This window comes from Phacochoerus africanus, chromosome 15 (genome assembly GCF_016906955.1).
Source record: "Phacochoerus africanus isolate WHEZ1 chromosome 15, ROS_Pafr_v1, whole genome shotgun sequence".
In the NCBI taxonomy this organism is placed as follows: Eukaryota; Metazoa; Chordata; class Mammalia; order Artiodactyla; family Suidae; genus Phacochoerus; species Phacochoerus africanus.
In genome coordinates, this window is record NC_062558.1 from 129,274,400 (window position 1) to 129,298,165 (window position 23,766).

General features: G+C 45.4%; 2 protein-coding genes across 3 annotated transcripts in view; one reads left to right on the top strand and one right to left on the bottom strand.

Annotated features, from left to right (window-relative positions):
- Window positions 1-5,104: 5,104 nt before the first annotated feature.
- On the top strand, window positions 5,105-6,899 carry NANOS1 (nanos C2HC-type zinc finger 1). The gene has a single exon (XM_047762238.1). It carries the CDS (start codon window positions 5,158-5,160, stop codon window positions 6,010-6,012), a length of 855 nt encoding a protein of 284 aa, XP_047618194.1. The 5' UTR covers window positions 5,105-5,157; the 3' UTR covers window positions 6,013-6,899.
- A 3,032-nt stretch (window positions 6,900-9,931) lies between these two features.
- The window catches only part of EIF3A (eukaryotic translation initiation factor 3 subunit A), a 39,610-nt gene continuing 25,775 nt past the window's right edge, over window positions 9,932-23,766 (bottom strand). The window contains exons 16-22 of one of the 2 annotated variants that reach the window (XM_047761132.1): window positions 23,518-23,671; window positions 22,572-22,756; window positions 17,760-17,848; window positions 16,467-17,212; window positions 13,581-13,812; window positions 12,646-12,821; window positions 9,932-11,155 (exon numbers count right to left, since the gene is read on the bottom strand). In XM_047761132.1, coding sequence (XP_047617088.1) covers window positions 10,920-11,155; window positions 12,646-12,821; window positions 13,581-13,812; window positions 16,467-17,212; window positions 17,760-17,848; window positions 22,572-22,756; window positions 23,518-23,671 — 1,818 coding nt within the window. In that variant the 3' untranslated portion in view covers window positions 9,932-10,919. The remainder of the gene's footprint in view (window positions 11,156-12,645; window positions 12,822-13,580; window positions 13,813-16,466; window positions 17,213-17,759; window positions 17,849-22,571; window positions 22,757-23,517; window positions 23,672-23,766) is intronic. The other variant, XR_007132257.1, reaches the window with a different exon arrangement.

A 23,766-nucleotide genomic window follows, 5' to 3' on the forward strand; every position in this document is an offset into this window, starting at 1 on the left:
TTTTTTTCATATTATTACAAGTCTCAACTAGAGTGAAATCTGCTGCAAGTAAAAGAATACCTGACTCGCAGCGGCTGAAACAATAAAGATGTTTATCTTGGGCAACAAGTCACATCAACAGAAATATCACCGAAGCGGCATTTTTTTTTGGTCTTTTTTTTTTTTTTTTTTTTAGGGCCACACTCGAAGCATATGGAGGTTCCCAGGCTAGGGGTTGAATCGGAGCTGCAGCCGCTGGCCTACACCACAGCCACAGCAACGTGGAATCTGAGCCGAGTCCTTGACCCACACCACAGCTCATGGCAACGCCCGCTCCTTAACCCACCGAGCAAGGCCAGGGATGGAACCAGCGTCCTCATTGATACTAGTCAGATTCATTTCCACTAAGCTACAATGGGAACACCCCATTTTTTTTTTCTTTTTAGCATAACTTTTCCAAGCAGCCATCACCAGTATGCCAGCTTTTTGTCCCTAAGACTTGTCACCTCAGGGTTGCCTCAGCTCCACACCCTGCCAGTGACTGAAAGAAGGTGAGGTTCCTCATGTTTTTTTTTCCGGGTCTTTTTTTTTGTCTTTTTTTGTTGTTGTTATTGTTGTTGTTGTTGTTGCTATTTCTTGGGCCGCTCCTGCGGCATATGGAGGTTCCCAGGCTAGGGGTTGAATCGGAGCTGTAGCCACCGGCCTACGCCAGAGCCACAGCAACGCGGGATCCGAGCCGCGTCTGCAACCTACACCACAGCTCACGGCAACGCCGGATCGTTAACCCACTGAGCAAGGGCAGGGACCGAACCCGCAACCTCGTGGTTCCTAGTCGGATTCGTTAACCACTGCGCCACGACGGGGACTCCTCCGGGTCTTTTTAAAGAAGGGCCCAGGAGTTCCTGCCATGGCTCAGGGGTTAATGAAACCAACTAGGAACCATGAGGACAGGGGTTCCATCCCTGGCCTTGCTCAGTGGGTTAAGGCTCTGGCATTGCCATGAGCTGTGGTATAGGTTGCAGATGCAGCTCAGATCTTGCACTGCTGTGGCTGTGGTGCATGCCAGCAGCTGCAGCTCCGATTGGACCCCTAGCCTGGGAACCTACATATGCTGCAGGTGCGGCTCAAAAAAGACAAAAAAATAAATACATTTTTAAAAATTAAAAATTAAAAAAATAAAATTAAAGAAGGGCTCAAACTGCCTCCCAGAGATCCACTAACAGACATCCCCCTTGTCAGGAGGGTGTCCTCTCCTAATTCAGTCAGGGAAATGGGCTGTTTCTGCTGGCTTACCCCTTTCACAGATCATCCCCTAGGCCAAGGGAGAGACTCTTCCAGAACATAAGTAAGAAAGCAAGAGGGAGAAAGCGGCTGCCAATCTACATGATGAGCCCCCTCACTGATCGGAGGGAGCTGGAGCCCAGAGGGGTGAGGTGCCACATCCAGAGACCACACTGGACTCTACAGAAGGACCCAGATAAAAACCCAGCCGCTGGCCCAACAAGCTCCCCAAAGGGCAGGAGCCCGGTCCCTAGGACACCTGAGCTTGGCCAGAGGTGACTCATGGACAAAGTCCACACCATTGCAGAAGTGAGCCCCTGACATGCCCCAAAGCACCTCGCCCGCCTCCAGGCCCCACGGCTGGGGGAGCCACTGCTCTTCCTGCCCCTTGAAGGAGCTTGGCAGGCAGGTCAGCAGGAACCCAGAGCCTGACAAACAGCATCTCTGTAGCTGCCTGGCCCCCCGCCAAGCTGCCTCATTCCCTGGGGCTGATCTCATGTTTCTGAAGAGACTCAAGACGACTGAGGTCTGTGTGTTGCCTCTCATGGTTCAGTTCTGCTGCCAGCAAAGGAAGTGGCCCAGGATGGGGACCAGGGGCCACGTTTAGAGGTGGGAACGCAGCATCCCTCCCCCCAACCCACCCCTGCACTAGCCAAGACCTCTGCCTCTGCCACACAGGCCCCAACGCAGAAGAAACGGAGCAACACTCTCTAACCTCAGAGATGAGGTCCGGCCTGATCTGTCTTCCTGCCTCCATCAATCTGAAGGCGTCCCTCAAAGAAGTTTTCATATTCTGGCTCTTTCTGCCCATTTCACTCCAGACTCCTGAAAAGGGAACAAAAGGTAGTCAGACTTCATCAGAAGAACTAAGAACCTCTTGGAATTCAGTTCCACTGTCCCAAAGGGAGACGGAGAGCTCACCTGAGGCCCGTGCTTGATGACAAAAGTAACTGTTGATTGAGCCTAGTGCTGGCCCAGGCGCCCACTCCAGCCTTTCTGTGGTCACTGACACCAAAGGCTCTCAGTATATGGAGGCCCAGCATGTGACCCCTGCCAAAAAAAAAAAAAGTCTTCATGCACTTGACCTCCACTTCCAGATATTCTTTCAGGGCAAAACACCTACTGTGGGCAAGGTCAACAGCAGATGAGAGGTGAGCACCCTGGGGAAACAGCACAGAGTCAGGCCCCCAGGACACTGAGCACCCTTCCACTTCTCTCCAGGGCATCAATCTCACAACCACCACTACCCACCCACCCAGGCTGCAGCTCCGAATCAAGGCATTTGTTCCTATTTGTGTTCACTTAAGCTTGTTTATTTCTTTTGCAAAACCACAAGGGCCAAAAAAATCATGTCGGGGAGGAGAGAAGGCCTCGTCTATTTGCCATCCTCTTCTTGGCCTGGCCAAGGGGGACTGGACCCAGCAGCTGGCAGCTTTAAAGTTCCCTTGCAGAAGTTTTTCTCAGAATGGTAGCTCCCAGCCTTCAGAGCTTGAAAAGCCTGCATACCTTGAAAGTATGCAGGCTGCCGGGCTATGAGAACAGAGTGGAATTTTCCATTTATAGAATCATACTCTTCATACCACTCTGGGGGCCAGCGTTCTCATGGTAAGAGCTCAGAGTTCAGTGTCAGCAAACCTGCCACGCTTCTGCAGGAGCCCCACGCCATCCGGGCCCTTTTATTTATTTTTGGTGGGAGAGGGGAGGAAATAAAGGAATAGCTTTTTAACTTGAGTGCCAACACAAACTTGGAAAAGGAACTGGGTTGGCAAGTGCAGAATATCACTGCCTGGTTTGGGGACTTAAATCAACCGTTACGGAGTAGGAGGTGAGGAAGAGACTGAAAAACATATCTCCCACCCCACATGCAAACAGGTGGCCAGAACAGGCATCACGTTACTGCCTGAAGGCCTTCCCCGTGCCTGTTGCCCAGCCCCCAGACTACTCCTGAGTGCAGGGGCCCACGTCAGAGGCGCAAAGCCCCATCTCATTTCTCTTTTTCCCGTCTCCCCTGTGTGCCACACTTGATTTCTGCTGATGCGTGCACAGACTCAACGTCTGAAATTCCTTCGGGATCCATGGTATAGAGGGAAGGCCCCCAAGCCAGTCATGAAGAGGTCTGAGTCCTAGTTCTGGCTGTGATTTTAAATTTCCCATGTGACCTTAAGCCCTTCTCCTCCCTGGGTCTCATTTTCTCCATCTGTAAAGCCAGATCCCTTCCACTGCTAACATTCTGATTCACTGATTCATGCTAATATTAACTCGTGCCAGCCCTAGGTTCTGAGCATCCCCTGCCGGGCCGTCCTAAATCTGCTGCGCACAGCCAGACCCATAAGCCTAGCCTCACACCTAGTGACAGCTGCGACACCAGCTCCTCCAGAGAGGGGAAGGGAAACCCTGCCGGGGCCCCATGAAGCCAACCCTGCCTGCCAGCTAAGCCACCAGAGGAGGCATTTTCCTTGTTCCACAGTACCCTACAAGAATGCTCCCAGGAGAGTTAAAAACCCAGCTTTGCCACAGCCATGGTGTAGGTTGCAGCTGCAGCTCGGATTTGATCCTTGGCCCTGGAACTTCCATGTGCTGGGGGGGCAGCATATGGAATTAAAAAAAAAGAATGCTTCCAGTAGCTAATACCTTTCCTACTTTCCATTTAAAAAAAAAAAAATGTATTGCCCTTTCTCCTGGGAAGGGCATGACCACCTCACAGCCATCTAATCAAAAATCTTCCGATTTATTTTCCATTGTTTCTACAAAAATATTTTATTCATTTCAAAGTATTAAATAGTGACGCTGAATATGCTTTGTTTTTCAAACTGCACATACAGCTCAGATTTTAATACAGATGAACCCCGGAGGAGGGGGCGGGAGTGACGAGCTACCCACACACCAATCACTGTCCTAAGGCTGGAAGACTCTCTGGCCTAGCCCTCATTCCTACCTAAGTCACTAGCTAATGTCCACCAGGGTATCAGAACATCTGCTGGGAGGTGCTGCGTGTTGTAGGAAAGCCCTGCGTCCTTCCACTACTTCCTAGGCAAAAACCATCGTAACCTCTCTGAACCTCAGAGGTCTGCGCGAGGATTTCACCCAGTGGAAAGCTCTCCAAAGCACTGTGCAAACGGAAGTTACTCGGCTGTTGGGCGGTTCTGACTTGAAAACTGCATCCTTAGATCGCGCCAAGTCCTGCCTCCCCACAGCTTTGCTCGCTGCTGCTGTGGTGAGAAGGAAAGAAGAGAAGGGGTTTCTCAAACGGTAGAAGCTCGTCCAGGACACTAAAGGCTGGAGGTGGGTCTCACCACCCGGCCGCGGAAGATCCAGGCCTGGTCACCTGTTCCAAACCCAGGCCTCAAAGCTCAGGCGAAGACAGGCCCCAGCGGCCGCCGCTCGCGTGCTTCTCTCGCCTACTTTCTCCTCCCCTCCCAGCTGCGCGGGCAGGGCACGCCCCCTCCCCGGGATTCACCAATCAGCGTCCGGAGCGGCGCCGGTGGCGCAGGGGGCTCTGGTCCGCAGCCAATTAGCGCCGCGGCCCGAGGCGGCGCCGCGCCCACCCCCTTCCAGAATGAAAGCCGCCCGGCAGCTGGCGAGGCTGGCGCAACGCTGGGGGCTCGGGGGCCGCGCGGGCTGGAGCGGAGCGCGCGCACTGCCCGCCCGCCCCCCCCAGCGCGTTCGCGTCCGCCTCCGCTCCGCCTCAGTCCCGGGCGCAGGCGAGGTGGCCGGGGCGGGGGAGCGCAGGGGGCAGGGCCGCGGCAGCGAGGCCGGGGGGCGGGGAGGAGCGGGGCCCGATAAAAGGCAGCGAGGCGGCCCCACCCCGCTGCAGGCCGGCGGGCAGGCTCGGCGCGTCCTTTCCGTCCGGCCCGCGCCGGCGGCGGGGAGGCGGCGCGCGCGGCCCGCAGCCCGCCCATGGAGGCTTTCCCCTGGGCGCCCCGCTCGCCCCGCCGCGGCCGCGTCCCCCCGCCCATGGCGCTCGTGCCCAGCGCCCGCTACGTGAGCGCCCAGGGCCCGGCGCACCCGCAACCCTTCAGCTCGTGGAACGACTACCTGGGACTCGCCACGCTCATCACCAAGGCGGTGGACGGCGAGCCGCGCTTTGGCTGCGCCCGCGGCGAGGACGGCGGCGGCGGCGGCGGCTCCCCACCCTCCTCTTCCTCCTCGTCGTGCTGCTCCCCCCACGCGGGGGCCGGGCCTGGGGCGCTGGGGCCCGCGCTGGGGCCACCCGACTACGACGAGGACGACGACGACGACAGCGACGAGCCGGGGTCCCGGGGCCGCTACCTGGGGGGCACGCTGGAGCTGCGCGCGCTGGAGCTGTGCGCGGACCCCTCGGAGGCCGGGCTGCTGGAGGAGCGCTTCGCCGAGCTGAGCCCGTTCGCGGGTCGCGCCGCCGCTGTGCTGCTGGGCTGCGCACCCGCCACTGCCGCCACCGCCGAGGCGGCACCGCGCGAGGAGCGGGCCCCGGCGTGGGCGGCCGAGCCCCGGCTGCACGCAGCCTCTGGGGCGGCCGGCGCCCGGCTGCTCAAGCCCGAGCTGCAGGTGTGTGTGTTTTGCCGGAACAACAAGGAGGCGGTGGCGCTCTACACCACCCACATCTTGAAGGGACCCGACGGGCGAGTGCTATGCCCCGTGCTGCGCCGCTACACGTGTCCCCTGTGCGGCGCCAGCGGCGACAACGCGCACACCATCAAGTACTGCCCTCTCTCCAAAGTGCCGCCGCCGCGCAGCGTCAGGGACGGCCTGCCCGGCAAGAAGCTGCGCTGAGGGCCCGGACTCCGGTCTGCTACTGCTACCTGACGCCACCAGGGTCGCCGCCTGCCCAATGTCTAGTTTGGCCTGCGCACCATCTCTCTCTCGCTGCTGAGCGTGGAGCTCAGCTGTTGGTTGAACTTGAGATGTACTGATTTTTTTTTTTTTTTTCTTTTCAAAGGAACCCGGCGGTACTGAGTCCTTTCCTGTCGAAGAGCGCTTAAGACTAGAAGCTAAAATCTTGATTTGTTTATCTCTAGTTTGTGCACATCCAGACGGTGAAGGCTGGGTGTTCGTTCCACTAACTGAAATGTGGCAACTTAGAAGTGCTGTTTATTTACTCTATACGTCTACCTATTTTAGATGCGCATCAGTATATGAAATTGTCTCAATCTAATCTTGGATGTTTAATTTTATGAACGGAGGCACTTTACTAGGCCTAGAATATTTTTTTAAAAGCCTCTAAACTGAACTTAACTGGCGATTTTATGGAATGTCAGCAAAATGACTTTTATTGTTTGAAACAAGTAATAATATTTCTGTTGTCCTTAATCAGTTATTCTAATTCCAGGTGAAGCAACCCTCACCTGCCTGGTAGCATCATTAAGTGAAGGCTTAGTAAACTTTCCAGTGTTAGTTTGGGTGGGTGTTCCCCCCGTGGCTTGTTTCTGTCCTAGCTGGAGGTGTAAAGATGTACAATCTGTGGCAGGTAGAATACAGCTCCTTATCCTTTTATGTACCAGATCTTTTATTACTGAATGAGCAACTAGCGTTTCCCATCTTTCAAAGTCGTGCCAGGTTATATAATATTGTGTATACACTTGGAAATGGTGCTGTTTAAAAGAATTTGTGTATTTATACAGTATGAGTATATGAATTCATTAATCTTGTCTTTCACTCTGGTACTTGGCCTTTTGTCTGTATACCTCCACCTCGCCATTTCTAGTTCAAAAATATTTGATTATTGAAGTTCAGAGGGAGCCGTATGCACTCTGATGCTCAATTTCAGTGTTCCTAAATAGTGGAAGGCTCATTCCAGCTGTGGCCTGTTGAACTAAATGTAAGATGGAATCCTTTGAGCTCTGGAAGGTTAATGTAATAACCTGTGCTCAGGGAGGTGCCACTCTGGACTCTCGACTTTAAACATCACAGACCGTCCTCAAACCTGTATAAGCACTAATTAAAGTAACTGAGGGCATGGGGATAGGGTGTGTGGAGACAAGGAACAGTCTCTCAACACTCCCATTCTCCCTGAAGAGGACTTGTCCCTTCCTGGAATCCCACCAGTTATCCATAAATAGTGAGATTAAACCTAATCCTTAGGCAAAGGTGCTTTCCTCCTCCCGTAACCTCCCACCCTCATTTTCTGTCTCACCATAGTGCATACCACACCGTATCTACCAACAAGACAGATCCGGAGGCAAAAATGGAAATGAATTACAAGGAGGTCATCTGAAATGTACAAAATCACTGTCTGAAAATACCAGCAAGATTTAGTCTAAATGTACAAAGGTTCCAGGAGAGTTTAGCGAGGTTACTAAAAACCAAGACTGCTTTTATGTTCAACAACTAACTTCCTCCCCAGCAAATTTGCATGAACATTCCTTTGAAAGTCTTAAAAGCTGCTGTAAATGACATTGGGGTAGCTATGAGCCTTTTTGGCCAAAGGAAAGTACATCAGAATGCGGGCAGGGGAGGACTGAAAACCCTTTCTCGGTCAGGAAAAAAAAAAATGCACTCCTAATCTAGCCCCAGGCCAGAGAACTTCAGTTCTGACTAGGCTGAAACTGAAGTAGCTTAATAAAACCATGTAGTTATTCTCTTCAATATTGCTAGAAAATATACCAGTTTAAAATAGTCTCACTTGTTGGGCAGTTTTCAGACAGGAATGTATTCCTGTTACCTTGTCCCAGCTGCCCTATTCTGCGTTGTCAACAGTCGCTGTCACCAGATGTGTACATTCTTCACGCCAGGACAAGGCAAGTGACTCAGTCAAATTATAGACAGTATCTCCAGGTCTCAGGTGTGTGGCTTTAATACCTTCAATGCAAGAATGCCTTGGTGATCCGACGTACTATTCTACCAGAACTTGGAATGTGTTCAACATAGTTTATGTAGGTCTTGAAGGTGGGAGAGTACTGGGAAAGCTTATTCAGAGGACCCTCGCAACTACCCAGGCAACCACTCATCTATTTAAAAAGCACCCCATAGCGACCCTCCTCAGATTTGCCTGTTTTCCAGCTAACTTTTAACTCAGTATTTGAAAGCAAGAACAGAGAACATCGGTTTTCTAGAGACCTCTCATGAAAAGTATACTAACCACTAACTATAACACACTGAAAATCAACTCTCAATCTAAAATGTTTTATACACTTGCAAAACTAACTTAGGGTAAAAGAAACCCAATTTTTTCAAGTTTAAAAATATATAAAGTAACAAAAGTATTTGTTTTCCTAAGAACACACAGCATAATTGGCAAAAGCAAAAAACGATGTATAGAATCTCCAAAAGATTGCTTTAACCAGCCTGTCCTTTTCTGTTGGAGACATTTCCAGAGGCTTTCAATTTTCCCACAAAGTCCTTTTTAGAAACTGCAGGATTGTTTAATTACAACATTTGGCACAGATAAAGTAAGCCAAACTATATAATTTAAAATTATACCACAAATACACGTGCACCTCAAAGAAAATTTTCAATGCAGTCCTAATTTTCTAGTGTTCTTAGCTATAGCATGAACAAACATTCCTTTCACTGATTTCCTATATATTTCAACTACACTTACAAAATTGTAGACCAGTTTACAGCCAAATCATGCCACACATAGTAGATGCCAACCTCCTCCTGGGTAACCACTATGGACACTCATGGGAGTCTTTTGGCAGCCACAGTCTCCACCCTGAGATTGATCCATATTGATAGTAATGATATCCCTTTTTAAAAATGCAGACCCCACTTGAAGACACCAGTGAGGTATGTGGGTCATTCAGCTTTCCTTTGACACTTGTGAATAAACACTGGGGAGGGGTAAGGTTGTGAGGACTTGAGAGTGGAAACCTAAGAGCAGGATCACAAAACAGCAGACTTTTCTGCCCTTATCCTGTGCTGATTCCAACACACAGGACAAAGAACTTGAAAGAACAGTCTGGAAAAGGGTCTGGGAAGGAAGGGGTGGTGTGCAGTCTAGCCTGGAAACCTAACCATCAGAAGACATGCATCTGTAACTCATCTAAACACATCAGTGTAAATGAATCGTCTGTTGGGGCCTATCTGCAATGTTACAGGCACAGTCCTGCTCCAGTAACTTAAGAGCGGATTATGTACCCAAGTTCTTTCACTTATTACAAAAGAAAAAGCCCCTCTCCTCACAAAGACCTTTTAAAACCTTCACTTGTTTGAAATCCAGGTATTAAGAAAATTGTTTTTAAAAGTGCTATGTTAACATCAAACAGGAAAGGCTGATTATTTAAGTTTGAAAAAAGCATTAATACTCCCTCTCCTGGCATTACAGCTGTACCAACAGGATTCTCACCTCTATTTAATACCATGAAGAATGTTAAGTGCCTACAGCCACTATAAATTTACAACATTCTGTGAAATTAGTTATGATTTTTCATGACTGATTTCAGGGGAAAAACCCAAGGTGTACACACCCACACAGACACACACACACACACACACACACATCCCCCATACTCACAGAGAGAACAGTGTTATAATCAAACTATGGGGTTCCTCAACTAACGGAGGAGGATATTTCAGTGGAAACATCTTAGCCACATTTGCTTTGTTATATTTAGGTTATTTTCTTTGATACTCAACACTGACACATTTAAATAGTACTAGTAAAAGACTCAAGTGAAATAAAGTCAACTGAATACGCAAATTCAGCATTAGGAACAAAACCAATCTAACCACAAATCAACACAAAAACAAATTCTGTAAGTATTTTATTTATCATTGAAGAAAAAACACAGCAGCAAGTTCTGTGTCGGCTTCAATAAAACCAAACAGTTAATCTTTAACATTGCGACTACACTCCAAAATTGAAGTCAACACAGTCATTACTACGAATTACTTGTGGAAAGAATCTATCCTGAAGAGAAAGGAAAATTAGGAAAAAAGAATTTAAACAATTCCTCCAAACCAGACATTTATAAATATTGTCATATTTAAAATGTTTCAAAGGCATGAAATCTCCATAAATGGAAAAGCAGTTGGCTATTGGCAACAGAAAAAAACTCAGCAATAGTTTACCAAACGCTTTAAAATTTAAAAGCTGTATCAGTTTTGGATTCACACTTAAGCAATATTCTTGTCATTACAATGACTGCAAATTGCTTTATACTCACCTTCTCTCAAGTAAAATCTACAGAAAAATCTCACTGTATCCCATGTGTGTAATGGTTACCGCACTTATAGTAAAGCCTAAAAACTTTCCAAATTTAGCAAATAGGAAATACCTCAAAATAACTAGAGGTATGTCTCAACCACTAATGGTGTGAAAATGTTTCAGCTCCCTCCTTAGCCTTCAAATACATTTTCTATAACAGAACCTTACTTCATTCCAAATTAATATCAGATATTTCAAAATCAAAAGAAAAAAGATCAGTTCTATAACCAAGGTACAGGTGTTACTGAATACCTGAAGAATTCACATTTTATTTTTTAGTTTTTCTTTTTTGTAAACAAATGATTGATGGAAATAATGCAACACCTTAAATCCCCAAAAATGGCATGGTTTTCCAACCTTCTGTGGATAACAGTGCATGATCAATCTATTATATAGGATTAATACAAGTTCATGCTTTTTGTGTTATGGTGAGACAACATTAAAGAATCCAATTCAGATTGGTTGAAGCACAAGTATAATAATCCTTGAATGTGATCAAACCTATGTAAGACACAAGTTTGAATCTTGAAGCTTAGCGTCGTACTGTGGTCCACCCATCCTCATCAGTCTCATTTTTAGTACGACGGAGAGACTCCCTATCTTTGTCAGCTCTCCAGGAGGTCTTCTCTTTTTCACCGTCTCTTTCTCGGTCTCGATCTCGATCTCTTTCTCGATCTCTCGAAAGAGCTGGGGGAGGAACTCGACGAGGGGCATCCCGCTCTTCCGCCCGGTCATCCTTCCTGTCATCAGCGCGTCTCCAAGAACTTACTAAAAAGTTTTAATTAAAAGGAGAAACGGAGGGATAAATTAGGAGTCTGAGATTAATATATACACACTACTACATATGAGGCAGATAACCACCAACTCAATATTCTATAATAACCTATATGGAAAAAGAATCCGAAAAAGAATGGTACATGTATAACTGAATCACTTTGTTGTACACCTGAAACTAATACAACATTGTAGGTCAATTATACTACAAGATAAAATAAAAAATTTTTAAAAAGGAGAGAGAATAAATTTGTACTGTATTCTATTAGCTCAGACTAAACAACTTAAGCCAAAGGAATGCCTCAAATTACTCAGGAAATCCTGTACTAAAGATAATGACAGAGGAGTTCCCGTCATGGCACAGTGGAAACGAATCTGACTAGCAACCTTGAGGTTGCAGGTTCGATCCCTGGCCTCACTCAGTGGGTTAAAGATCCAGTGTTGCCATGAGCTGTGGTGTAGGTCACAGATGTGGCTCAGATCTGGTGTTCCTATGGCTCTGGCGTAGGCCGGCAGCTACAGCTCCGATTCCACCCCTAGCCTGGGAACCTCCATATTCGAGGGTGGTGCCCTAAAAAGCAAAAAAAAAAAAAAAAAGATAATGATAGAGAATCTCCATTAAAAGAAACCCCAGAAGCTAGGAGTTCCCAAGTGACTCAGTGGGTTAGGGATCTGTCACTACCACTGCAGTGGCCTGGGCTGCCACAGGTGGCTCAGGTTCGATCCCTGGCCTAGGAACTTCAACATGCCAGATAGGTGGCCCAAAATTAAATAAATAAATAAGCTAAATCTACTTTAATCATTTTGATACAATTTCTGAAAAACCTTTCCAACAACATACAGACTTGGAAATGCAAGTTTGTAAGCAAGAAGAAATCTATGACCTGGGAAGTGTCCTAATCTTTAAAAAATATTTAAGACAAGGTGACAAAAATATGGCTAAATAAAAATGTTTTAAATGATTTTTGGCTCCTTTTGATAAAATTTTAACCACAAATGAAAGAATATATTTCATTGTGTCTATAAAAGAATACCCTTATAATCCATTGGTACAAATCAAACAGTGAAAGCTTCGGAGACAGCTACTACTAAGTGCAACAGCCATTTTAAACAAAGTTACTTTCTACTCAAGTTTCAATTGTTACAATTGCAGAGAAAGAATGTTTTACACTTTTTGCTTATCTACCAGGACCTAATTTTTAAATAACTGTTTCCTTTTTTACATAAACTTGTTTTATCAATAGAGAGATTTCTTCTATCCAATTTATATCTACTACTATATTTTGAAGTTAATGATGGGCTAAACTTCACAAAGCAATCACTAAGTCTGTGAGAACCACAAACTCTAAATGGAATAAATGATCTACTTATTATCTTATTTTTGGTGTTCATACAAATTTACAAGACAGTAACCCCCTCCCCCAATCCTACATAAATTACAGCTCCCCACAAATCCAGCAGCGCTACAGAAAGAACACTTCTACCTTCCTCACGCTCTGATCTGAGAGGAGGCCCTCTTCGGTCTCGGTCATCTCGTCTTTCTCTTAGATCTCGGCGATCATCACGACGGCGGTCATCTCGATCCCTATCGTCACGACGACTCGCATCTCTCCAGCTTGAGGATTCCTCAGCTGGTCCTCTTCTCCAGCCACCTTCATCCCTGCAGCCATTCAAAACCATGTATTAAGTTCTGTCATTAGACTATGTGGGTAACAATAAGTGAAAACAGCATATCCAAGTTTGCAAGTAATAACAGCAATAAAGTTTACACCCGTGACTGGACCTTTCAAACTAATGCCTCAGGCATGGAGGTCAAATGAGAATATCTGAATCTAAACTGTGCAACATACAGTAGCCGTGAAATTAACTAAAATAAAACCAAGACATTCCCTCAGTAGCACTAATCCATTCCAAATGCTCAACAGCTACAGGTGACTACTAGCCACCATGTGAAAATGCACACACACACACACACACAACATTTTCATCCTTGCAGAAATATATTGAACTGGTGCTGGTCTAGATTAGTACAAAGCCACTTTGACTAGAGGGAGCAAGCTAGAACTTACTCTTAATAAAAGTAGAGAGGTTTTTAATAATTTAAATAATTAATAATTTAAAGGCAATTAAATTAACCTCAATCACAGGGGAAAAGCACTGGACAGTGAAGAACCTGGACTGGTTCCACTGCCACAGAGCCACACAGCTGAGGCCCCAGATCCTCACTTCCCTCCAGTCATGAGGGAACCGGTTCAATAAGATGACCTCTAAAAAAATTTTTAATCTGTTCTATGATTCCAGTAGTTAAACTGGAAGGAACGAAGGGCACATCTTTCCTAAGTAGTTGGGAAGGCACAGCACAGTATGAAAATAAACCTAGCTGTAATTAATGCCGCGGACAGTACTTAGAATTACAAACCTTGGTCGTCTGAAGCGATCCTCTCGATCCCCATCTCTGTCTCTGTCCCTCTCTCTGTCTCTGTCCCTCTCTCTGTCTCTGTCCCTCTCAGGCTCCCTTTCGTTCTCATCACGATCTTGATTATCTCGGTCTCTCTCTTTTTCCCTATCCCATTCACGGTCTTCTGAGGGTCTGGATTCCCGAGGTGGACCCCAACTTTCTTCTCTGGCTCTTTCTTTCTCTCTCCATCCACCTATGTTTAAAAAACAATTTCCGCTCAGATTGGCAACCATAGAGATCTTGATGTTGACATTCATCCACCACCACGCTAAACGCTATTCTGAGACACTCTAACCACATTTAAAAAAAAACCAAAATGGAGTTCCCGTTGTGGCTCAGTGGAAACGAACCCGACCAGTATCCATAAATATATGGGTTCAATCTCTGGCCTCTCTCAGTGGGCTAAGGATCCAGCGTTGCTGTGAGCTGTGGTGTAGGTCACAGATTCGACTCAGATTCCACGTTGCAGTGGCTGTGGTGGAGGCCAGCAGCTATAGCTCCAATTCGACCCCTAGCCTGGGAACTTCCATGTGCCACAGGTATGGCCCTTACACACACACACACACACACACACACACACACACACACACACACACACACACACACACATGCACAGACCAAAGGAAGAAGAAATCCCAGTGAAAATGTGTGACAGGAGTTCCTGTCGTGGCGCAGTGGTTAATGAATCCGACTAGGAATCATGAGGTTGTGGGTTCGGTCCCTGCCCTTGCTCAGTGGGTTGACGATCCGGTGTTGCCGTGAGCTGTGGTGTAGGTTGCAGACTCGGCTCATATCCCGCGTTGCTGTGGCTCTGGCGTAGGCCTGTGGCTACAGCTCCGATTAGACCCCTAGCCTGGGAACCTCCATGTGCAGTGGGAGCGGCCCAAGAAATAGCAAAAAAAAAAACCAAAAAACAAACAAAAATGTGTGACAGCTGCAAGGCTAACAATGATTATCACCACCGTTTCTGTTCCTATGTGTCACAGCACCCATCCCCACCTCCTGCTTGTATTCGCTCATTCAATCCTAACCACAGCTCTGAGAGAAGCAGATTATTCCATACTTGTTAATTTGCTACTTGCTAAAATTTATGATTCCAAAGTTAATAAATACTCTAGCACTTTTACAAGTCACTAGCATGTGTGGCAAGATATTTGAGCCTCCTGACAAGGCTGCTTTCAGCTGAAGTCAAACAAGGCAATGCTAACTTCTAGTTGCGGCTCTCCCACTTTAAACAAGTCGCTTCTTGGTGGTCTATTTAGTGCCATGCTTTCACATTCTTGTGCTTTTTGTGGTTGACTTCAGTTTTTAAAGGCGCCCCAGCCCCAGCATTCCCAAGCACAAGAAAATACATGTGTTAGATAAGCTTCATTCAAGAATGAGTTACAGTGCTGTTGGCCATGCGTTCAATGTTAATGAATCAATACTGTATGTTAAGTAAGGTATCTTTAGATAGAAAAATAAAACAAGGTTATATGTGTTGACTGGTTGAGAAAAACTGTGACCAGAGAGCTCAAAGGAACCTAAACGGCTATGTCCCTTAGACGCAATGGTTCAATATACCCTGACTTTATAAAATAACTATCACAAATTAATGAGATGCCACTCTATTACTCCATTCTACACACATAGAAAAGTCAGGTGGCTTGCCCAGAGTCACACAGCTTCACAATGGACTGAAGTGAGTAGAAACATAAGACTGCACAGAAGTCACCAAAGGTTTAGGCAAGGAAGCTACTCACATTTATATTTAGAACAAATTACAATGGTTACTGAAAGATATAACAGAAAGAATGAAGAGCAGAGTAAAGGAGAACTCCCATCTCATAAAATCAGAAGGACAGTGGTGCCCCTGAAGACAAGGGGTGGGAATTCAGTTTTGATAGGCTGAGTGTCAGGGACACAGGTGGGATATAAAGCTGGAGACACAGGTCTGAAGGTAAGGGGAAAAGTCATTTTGGAGAAGATGGTAACAGAAAGTCTCAAACTTATACGCAATTACTCAGGAACAATAAAAAGTAGGAGTTCCATTGCAGTGCAGCGGGTTAAGGATCCAGCATTGTCCCTGCAGTGGCTTGGGCCCCTGAATTAATTAATGAGAAACTATAAAAAGTATGAAATGATGAGCAGACCCAAGACTGAGAAACTGTATAGGAAATACACTCCTTTCATGAACACAATTCCCTGGTTGGCCAGAGTACAGCAAATGTTTGATAGGTACAGTTTGTTTTTCATTATTTATACAAGGAGGCTGGTCCGGAACAGAACCTGAAGAACACCAACATGCAAGGCACAGGCCGAGAAAGGAGGAGTCAGCAAGGCAGAAGGAAAACAAAGAACACCTATCACGAAAGCAGAAAAGGGGGTGAGGTTATTGGTTTTGGTGTGAGGGATCTCAGAGGCAAGTTTTCTTTTTTGGAGGGGAGGGGAAGGCCAGCTGTACCGAGTTCTGCATGTGGCAGAAGTTCCTGGGCCAGGGATCAAACCAGTGCCAGAGCAGCAAGCAAGCAAGCCACAAGAGAACTGCTCAGAGACAAGCTTTTGACACAGAAGTCAATGCAGAGCTATCCAAGGAAAGATAAAAGACCAGTTTAATCTAAAACTAGTAATAACAGCCCAATCTCTGTCATATGTCCATTAAAAATTTTCACTTTTTCCAGTTGAAAATAACATTTCTTACTTAACAATCAAAATGTGATGAGAGCTGAGTTCCTTGTTTGAAAAAACCTGCTATCCTCTATAGAACAGTGGAGGTTAGTCAGTGTACAATTTCACTTTATACTTGTGAACACATCAGGCAGTTTCTATAAAGCATCCATTCTCATTCTCTGAACACTAGAATTTTACCTGGCTTGACAAAGGGTCTCCAGGGACCAGGTCTTGAGTCATCACCCCTCCTGGGAACCCGATCATCGTCACCCCTCCTGGGAATCCGATCGTCATCCATGTTTCTCCAAGGCCCCCTGTCATCATCTGCACCGCGCCTGGAAATTCTATCATCATCGGTATTCCTCCAAGGTCCTCGATCATCATCCAACCCTCGCCTGGGACCCCGGTCATCATCCATGCCCCTCCTGGGACCCCGGTCATCATCCATGCCCCGCCGGGGACCCCGGTCATCATCCATGCCCCGCCGGGGACGATCGTCGTCAGCACTCCGCCAGGATGACCGCTCATCATCCACACCTCCTCGCCGAGGCCCCCGGTCCTCGTCCATCCCACGTCTGGGTCCTCTGTCCTCATCAGCTGTTCGCCAGCTTCCTCTGTCCTCGTCCAGTCCTCGTCTAGGTGGTCTGTCGTCATCTGCATGACGCCAGCTTCCCCTGTCTTCATCACCGATTCTTCTGGGAGGCCTGTCGTCGTCTGTGTTACGCCAGGAAGGCCGGTCATCGTCTGCCCCTCGGCGAGGGAACCGATCTTCATCAAGACCACGTCTTGGGCCTCTGTCATCATCCATGCCTCGCCGCGGACCCCGATCTTCGTCTGGTCTGAGGGAGGACTCTCTCTCTTCGTCATCCCCCAAACGCCTTGGCCGATCATCGTCTCTTCTGTGAGGCCTCTCTTCATCCCGCCCTTCTCCACGTCTCCAATCTCTATAGGGCAACAAGCCAACCATCTTTAAGGAAAATTTCCTTAAAAGCACATGATCCTTTGGGGATTTTACTCACTTTAAAAAAAAATCAATTCAGTCTAAATCAATTAACCTGGTCATAAGAGTTCCAAATAAAAATAACACCAAATCCAAAATCTTATTTATGTCAATAAGCCAATAAGCAGACGACTGCCTTAAAAAGGTTATCTGTACTTTATGAAAAGTACCCTAACAATTTCTAAACCTAGTACTACAAACTTTCAAAACAACAAGAAAAATACATTATGAAACTCTGCCTTCTTACTCTAACCTTAATATTGGTTTAGGGACTTAAAAATTAAAGCACATACTTATAAATATCCCAAGATATTTATAAGTCAGTAATTACAGCAGCATTGAACAAAACAATGAAAAACATTACACATGCTTAAGGTTTTCATGGCTCTTTTTCCCCCACTGCTACAAAATAAACCAAAGTAGAAAAACGCTAATAAGATATTTAACAGGACCTGTGATTAGTTGGTCCTATCTTCCTTAACTCTACTTACTTTTCCGGTGGGCCTCTTCTCCACTCAGAATCTATTTCAGGTCCTTTTCTCCATGTGCCCTCTGAATCTCTATCTCCCCAACGAGAGTCCTACATTGACCAAAGTTAATGAGAGACACTACATTAGCAACACTTATCACAAATACCAAACATCTTTGTGCTTTCACTAAACAATCTTAAGTCCTTAAATATAAGCAAGTTTCAAATTGTTTCAGAAATTTAAATCAGAAACAGGTTTTCTCACATAATCATTTATAACAACACTTGAAAGCAATCTTGCACAATGCCCCTGGAATCACTAAAATACCAAAAGATTTCCTTTGATCTAAAATTTCACTTTTGTCAAAAAAAAAAAAAAAAAAAAAAAGCCCTGTGCAGAGTTCCCTTCGTGGCTCGGTGATTAATGAACCCAACTAGGCACCATGAGGATGCAGGTTCGATCTCTGGCCTTGCTCGGTGGGTTAAGGATCTGGTGTTGCCATGGGCTCTGGTGTAGGTTGCAGACCCGGCTTGGATCCTGAGTTGCTTTGGCTGTGGTCCTGGCCGGCAGCTGTAGCTCTGATTTGACCCCTAGGCTGGGAACCTCCATATGCCGCGAGTACGGCCCTTTTACACACACACACACACACACACACACACACACACAGGCCCTGTGCTCCAAATAACTCAACAGAGGTGGAGCCAGTGAAATGTCTGATCAAGGAGCTACATTAACAGTATTTTCCTCTTCAAAATATCATGGCTGCCATTACAAACCATGGAAAGGTATGGGGAGATACACAACACTCTTAAGGCAAAAATATAAACCTGGTACAACCTTTGTAATAGGCAATGCAAACAATTTTAATCACAAACACCTGACACAACTTGACTATATCTAAAGGACTAAGATAAAAATCTAATGATGCTGAGAATAACTATGGTCCCAAGTATGTGAATAAAAGGATCTTTATCTAAAACTTTCCTTTTCTTTTTTCGGCTGCCCCATAGCACACAGAGTTCCCAGGCCAGGCATCAGAGCAGCTCAAACCACACAGCTGGGGCAAGGATGGATCCTCAACCCACTAAGCCAGGCTGGGGATCAAACCTGAATCCCAGCCCCCCCAGCAGGAAATCCATCATTTAAATATTTTAAGTGTCTTGGCAACAACTCTCCAGCAACACCTAGTGATAAGAAGCAGTGAAGAACAAGAATAGCCAGATGGTAAGAAGTATCTGCCATCATATCTGCTGACTAGCTTAAGGTGGGAATTGTGCAAAGACTTTTCCAAGTGGACCTTGTGGGAGAAAATATGAGCTCAACTGTCAATGTAACTTATGGCTACTACAACAGAGAGAACATCCACACCCAGAAGACCAAGTTTCTCCCACCCTTCACACTCACTCTGTAAATTAACAAAAAATTCAAATTACTGGAGATTTTAAGTACAAATAGTTGAACCTCAAAAGAGGTTTTAAGGATGGCTATGGACACATTAGACAAAAAGAATTCTAAAAAAATTAAATGTGATTACCAAAATGTTTAAGTCAGTTGATAGATCAAACAGCAGAAGCCCTGATGATAAACATATAAACTAAACAGGAATCTCAGAGCCAGTTACAAAAAGACAAAGAGATAAAAAAGAGTAAGTAAAATATTAAAAGAGATAAAGAATACAATTTTGAAAAGTGGGAAGAGAAAAGAGAAATATTTCTCTAAGTTAAGGAAATTCACTCTGTTCTAAGATAACTGAATCCTGATTAAAAGGGCACACATGCCAAAAAGGGTGAATTATAAAGACCATGAGCTTAGGCACCTAAACACAGCACTGGTGAAATTTTTAAACACCCATTCTAAGAGCTTCCAAGTAATAAAGTTGAGTATCCATGGAAGTTAACAAGACCAAGACTATGATCAAGAATCCTTGGAGTTCCCTTGTGGTGCAGAGGGTTAAGGAGCCTGGCTGTCTGTCATTGCAGCAGCTTGGGTTGCTGCTGTGACACAGGTTTAATCCCTGGCCTATAAATGTCCACATGCTGTAGGTGTGGTAGAAAAAAAAATATTTAGAAACGTCCTCCAGGCTGTCCCTGTAGCATAGCAGAAACAGTAGCAGTAACCATGAGGCTGCGGACTTGATCACTGGCCTCGCTCAGTGGGTTAAGGATCCCGTGATGCCGTGAGCTGTGGTGTGGGTCACAGACTTGGCTTGGAATCCCACGTGGCTGTGGCTGTGGCTGGCTCCGCTTCAACCTCTAGCCTGGGAACCTCCATATGCGGCAGGCACAGCCCTAAAATTAAAAAAAAGCAGCTTCCTCCCACTTTGTGCTAGGACACAGGATAGAGAGCACAGGTCTCTAAAGTTCTGAAGGAGCATGATTCTGAACTGGCCTAACCAATGAACCATTGCTCAACTGTGAGAAAAACAAAACCTCTTTTGTGACATACACAAAAACTTTTGCCAATATGGTTGTAAAACTGTTAAATCAGTTCTAATTAGAGATAACATTGTTTTAACGCAGTGCAGGCAATTAAATTCATGTAAAGGTATGTTCAAAATTTTGTTCTGATCTGGAGAAGGGTAGAGTTCTCAAAATTTACAGACTAAAAGTTTAGACTTTGAAAAGAATGAATGTATGTAATCACTGAAAGACTAGAGACAAACACAAATGAATTGGAAAGAGCTCCTATATTTGGCTTAAGAAAGAGATGGCTATGACATGGAAGCAAATAAAAAGCTCTAAGCCAAATAAAACCAAGTATATCAGTTACCATGTTAAATGGGAATAGATAAAACTAAGAATTCTCCTATTGGGAGTTCCCACTGTGGCTCAGCAAGCTGCAGCACAGATGGCAAATACAGCTCTGATTCGACCTCTAGCCTGGAAACTTCCATATAACTCAGGGTGCAGCCATTAAACCTCTCCAAATGAAAGGGAAGGGAGGCCCATAAAACAGAAACAACAGAAAGGATGAACACAGATTTGCAAAATCTAAAAGAAAAAAGCCCAGAAACCAATTAACTGGGGTGATGTGCCTCACTTTCTTCCGAAAATGAAGTAAATTAACAGGATGTCAACAAATGAGACACAACTATCTCTGATTTCATACACTCCCACAGAACTTTGTACCCAGCAAATAAGAATACCCATAATATAGAAATTAGCAACAAGTAGAACTAAAAATCTATCCACACATATTTTCAACAAACTGAAGACCACATGGTTAGCTAGCAGCAGGTCCTCCAATAAAAATAAGCATTTAATACAGGTGTGCTACAGATAAAGGCTCAAAGAAATGGCAACAAGGAGAACTCCAGCTACTTACTTAGCTCTCAGCTTACAAAATAAGAAGTATGTGGAGTTCCTGTTGTGGCTCAGAGGTATCCAACCTAACTAGTATCCATAAGGATACGGGTTCGATCCCAGGCCTTGTTCAGTGGGTTGAGGATCCCGTGCTGCCATGAGCTGTGGTGTAGGTCACAGACAGGCTTGGATCCCAGATTGTTGTGGCTGTGGTGTAGATTGACAGCTGCAGCTCTGATCTGACCCCTAGCCTGGGAACTTCCATATGCTAGGTGCAGCCCTTAAAAAGACCAAAAAAAGAAGTATTTGATTTAAGGTGGAGGATGGCACATCCCAGGAAAAATAGAGCATGTAGGAAGATGTCACAGACACATAATAAGGCATAAAACCAGCTCAGAACAGCTAGAGTATAGGTGACTAAGAAGACAACAGTAACAGATGAAGCTAATGAAAAAGGCAGTAAACATAAACAACCTTGACTGCTAAGGCATGTTTTCTACCTTCAGCTCTAAGCAATGAGTACCAATCAAAGGAAGGTTTGAAAACAAGAGCAGGTGTAACCATCAAATACCCACTATGAAAAACCAAGCAGGCCACACAACATAAAAGAAGGTCTGAGGCTGGGGAAGATTACAGTTAGGGAAACAGTAGAAACAGCAAATAATACAAGCAATAGAAATATCTGAATTAAGGCAGGAACACACAGACAAAAAGGAGAATAAGGGGAGTTCCCATCGTGGCTCAGTGGCTAACGAATCTCACCAGCATCAATGAGGACACAGGTTCAATCCCTGACCTTGCTCAGTGGGCTAAGGATCCTGCATTGCTGTGGCTGTGGCATAGGCTAACAGGTACAACTCCATTCAACCCCTAGCCTGGGAAGGTGTGGCCCTTAAAAAAAAAAAAACAAGGAGAATAAGGGGTTCGAATCAATGTGGCTGGTGGGTAGCAACAGCACCACTGAGTTGTTGAGGGAATTAAAGAGACACAAGATAAAGTGGGAAACAGGTCATTTTTGAACATGAGTGCATACTAAAAATAAAAATTCAGAGCAGCATTAAAATCAGTTGGTACCTTAATGAAATACAGCTTCTCATTCAGAAGACTTGGCACTGGGCCTCAGACTCTGCATTTCTAACTAACTCCTAAGCAATGATGACTATTGCTGTCCCCCCAGATTCAACCTGGAGTGCCCCGACACATCATCCTCTTAATTCACAGCAACTCCTTTCGAGGAACCAAAACAGTGCCTCTTCCATACAACTGTGATATTTTTCCTCAAATACGTAGTTTCACAGAATTGGTTCTGACAACTATTCTAAATTGAAGCCTATAAAATCTCAGCTTTGCTAAGACAAGTCTCATCTCTGCCCCCCACCCCCACACTGCCTGCTTAAGAACTTTCTGCGTTTAGGAAAATAGAGCAATGCCAGACCTTAGAAGAAAAGTGAACAACTGATTTAAAAAGCCGCCAAGTCCAAGCACGGAGACAGACAGACAGACAGACACACACAGTAATGCCTTTACTTACCTTTCTAGAAAGTGGATCTTCGCCAAGTCTTCTTTCCTCCTCTCTACGACGTTCCCTCTCTTCAATTTCCAATTCCCTCTGGCGTTTCTTCCTTTCTACTTCTTCTAGCTTCTTGACCCTCTCCTGGTATTCTCGAAGCTCCTCCTCACGCTTTGCCCGTTCAGCACGCTCTCTCTCTTCTCGCTCTGTAAGATGTGTTAGGTTATAAAGCATGCCTCCTACCCACACCTTTCCCCCAGTGCTAGATCTACTTTTGTGGTATTAAATAGGCAGCATTATATAGAAAGAAATTTTTTCTTTTACACTCAGCCAAACTCAAATATCAGAAGATACTCAAAAACCTAAGTTTTATGCCACTCAACACAACTAGATATTAGAATCCCTCCCCAACTACTCCCCAGCATCTGGGATGCCAGCTAGAACTTGAGATTTCATCTGGCATGTGTTTCTCAATAAATGCTAATACTACATAGACTACAGTGATTAAAAACAATAAAAAAGCAGAATTTGTACAAGAACACAAAAAAAGTGGAAATAATCTGGCAGAGGACATAACACCTTCCCAGAGGGCAAACTGCAGAAAACCAGAAGTTGGGTTCTCAGAACCTGAGAACCAGCACGCTGCTGTTAAGTCAAGTTCCCACTGGGGTGCAACAGGCTCACCAGCATCTTGGAAGCCCTGGGTCACAGGTTCCACCCCCGGCCTTGGCACAGTGGGTTAAGGATCTGGCGTTGCTGTAGCTGCAGCTTAGGTCACAACTGCAGCTCAGATCTGATCCCTGGCCTAGGAACTTCATATGCCACTGAGAAGCCAAAAATAGGAAGGAAAAAGGGGGGGGGGGCAATAGCCTTAGTTTCACATTCTTCTATTTTTTAAGTAAGACTCTATGCACTGGATCTTGTATTAACCTTGCCTTACACCTCCAATCTCAGTCTACACAGTCACCTTTCAGCATTTGTTCTTCGGCCCTCCTCTGCTCTTCCTCTTCTTTTTCTCTGTAGTAGGTTATTCTTCGTTCTTCTTTACGTTGCCTTTTACGTTCTTCCAAGCGATTATGCCTTTCTTCTGCTAATCGCTCTTCAAACTGTTTAAGTTTTTCCTGCAATTGAATGGTTACCAAAAAAAAAAAAAAATCAAACTTTCAAGAGCTACAAATTAGCAATAAGTTTTAAGTTTACAAAAGCATTCCAAGTT

Coding starts and splice junctions, on each gene's coding strand:
- NANOS1 (XM_047762238.1), top strand. CDS start 5,158: ATGGAGGCTTTCCCCTGGGCGCCCCGCTCGCCCCGCCGCGGCCGCGTC.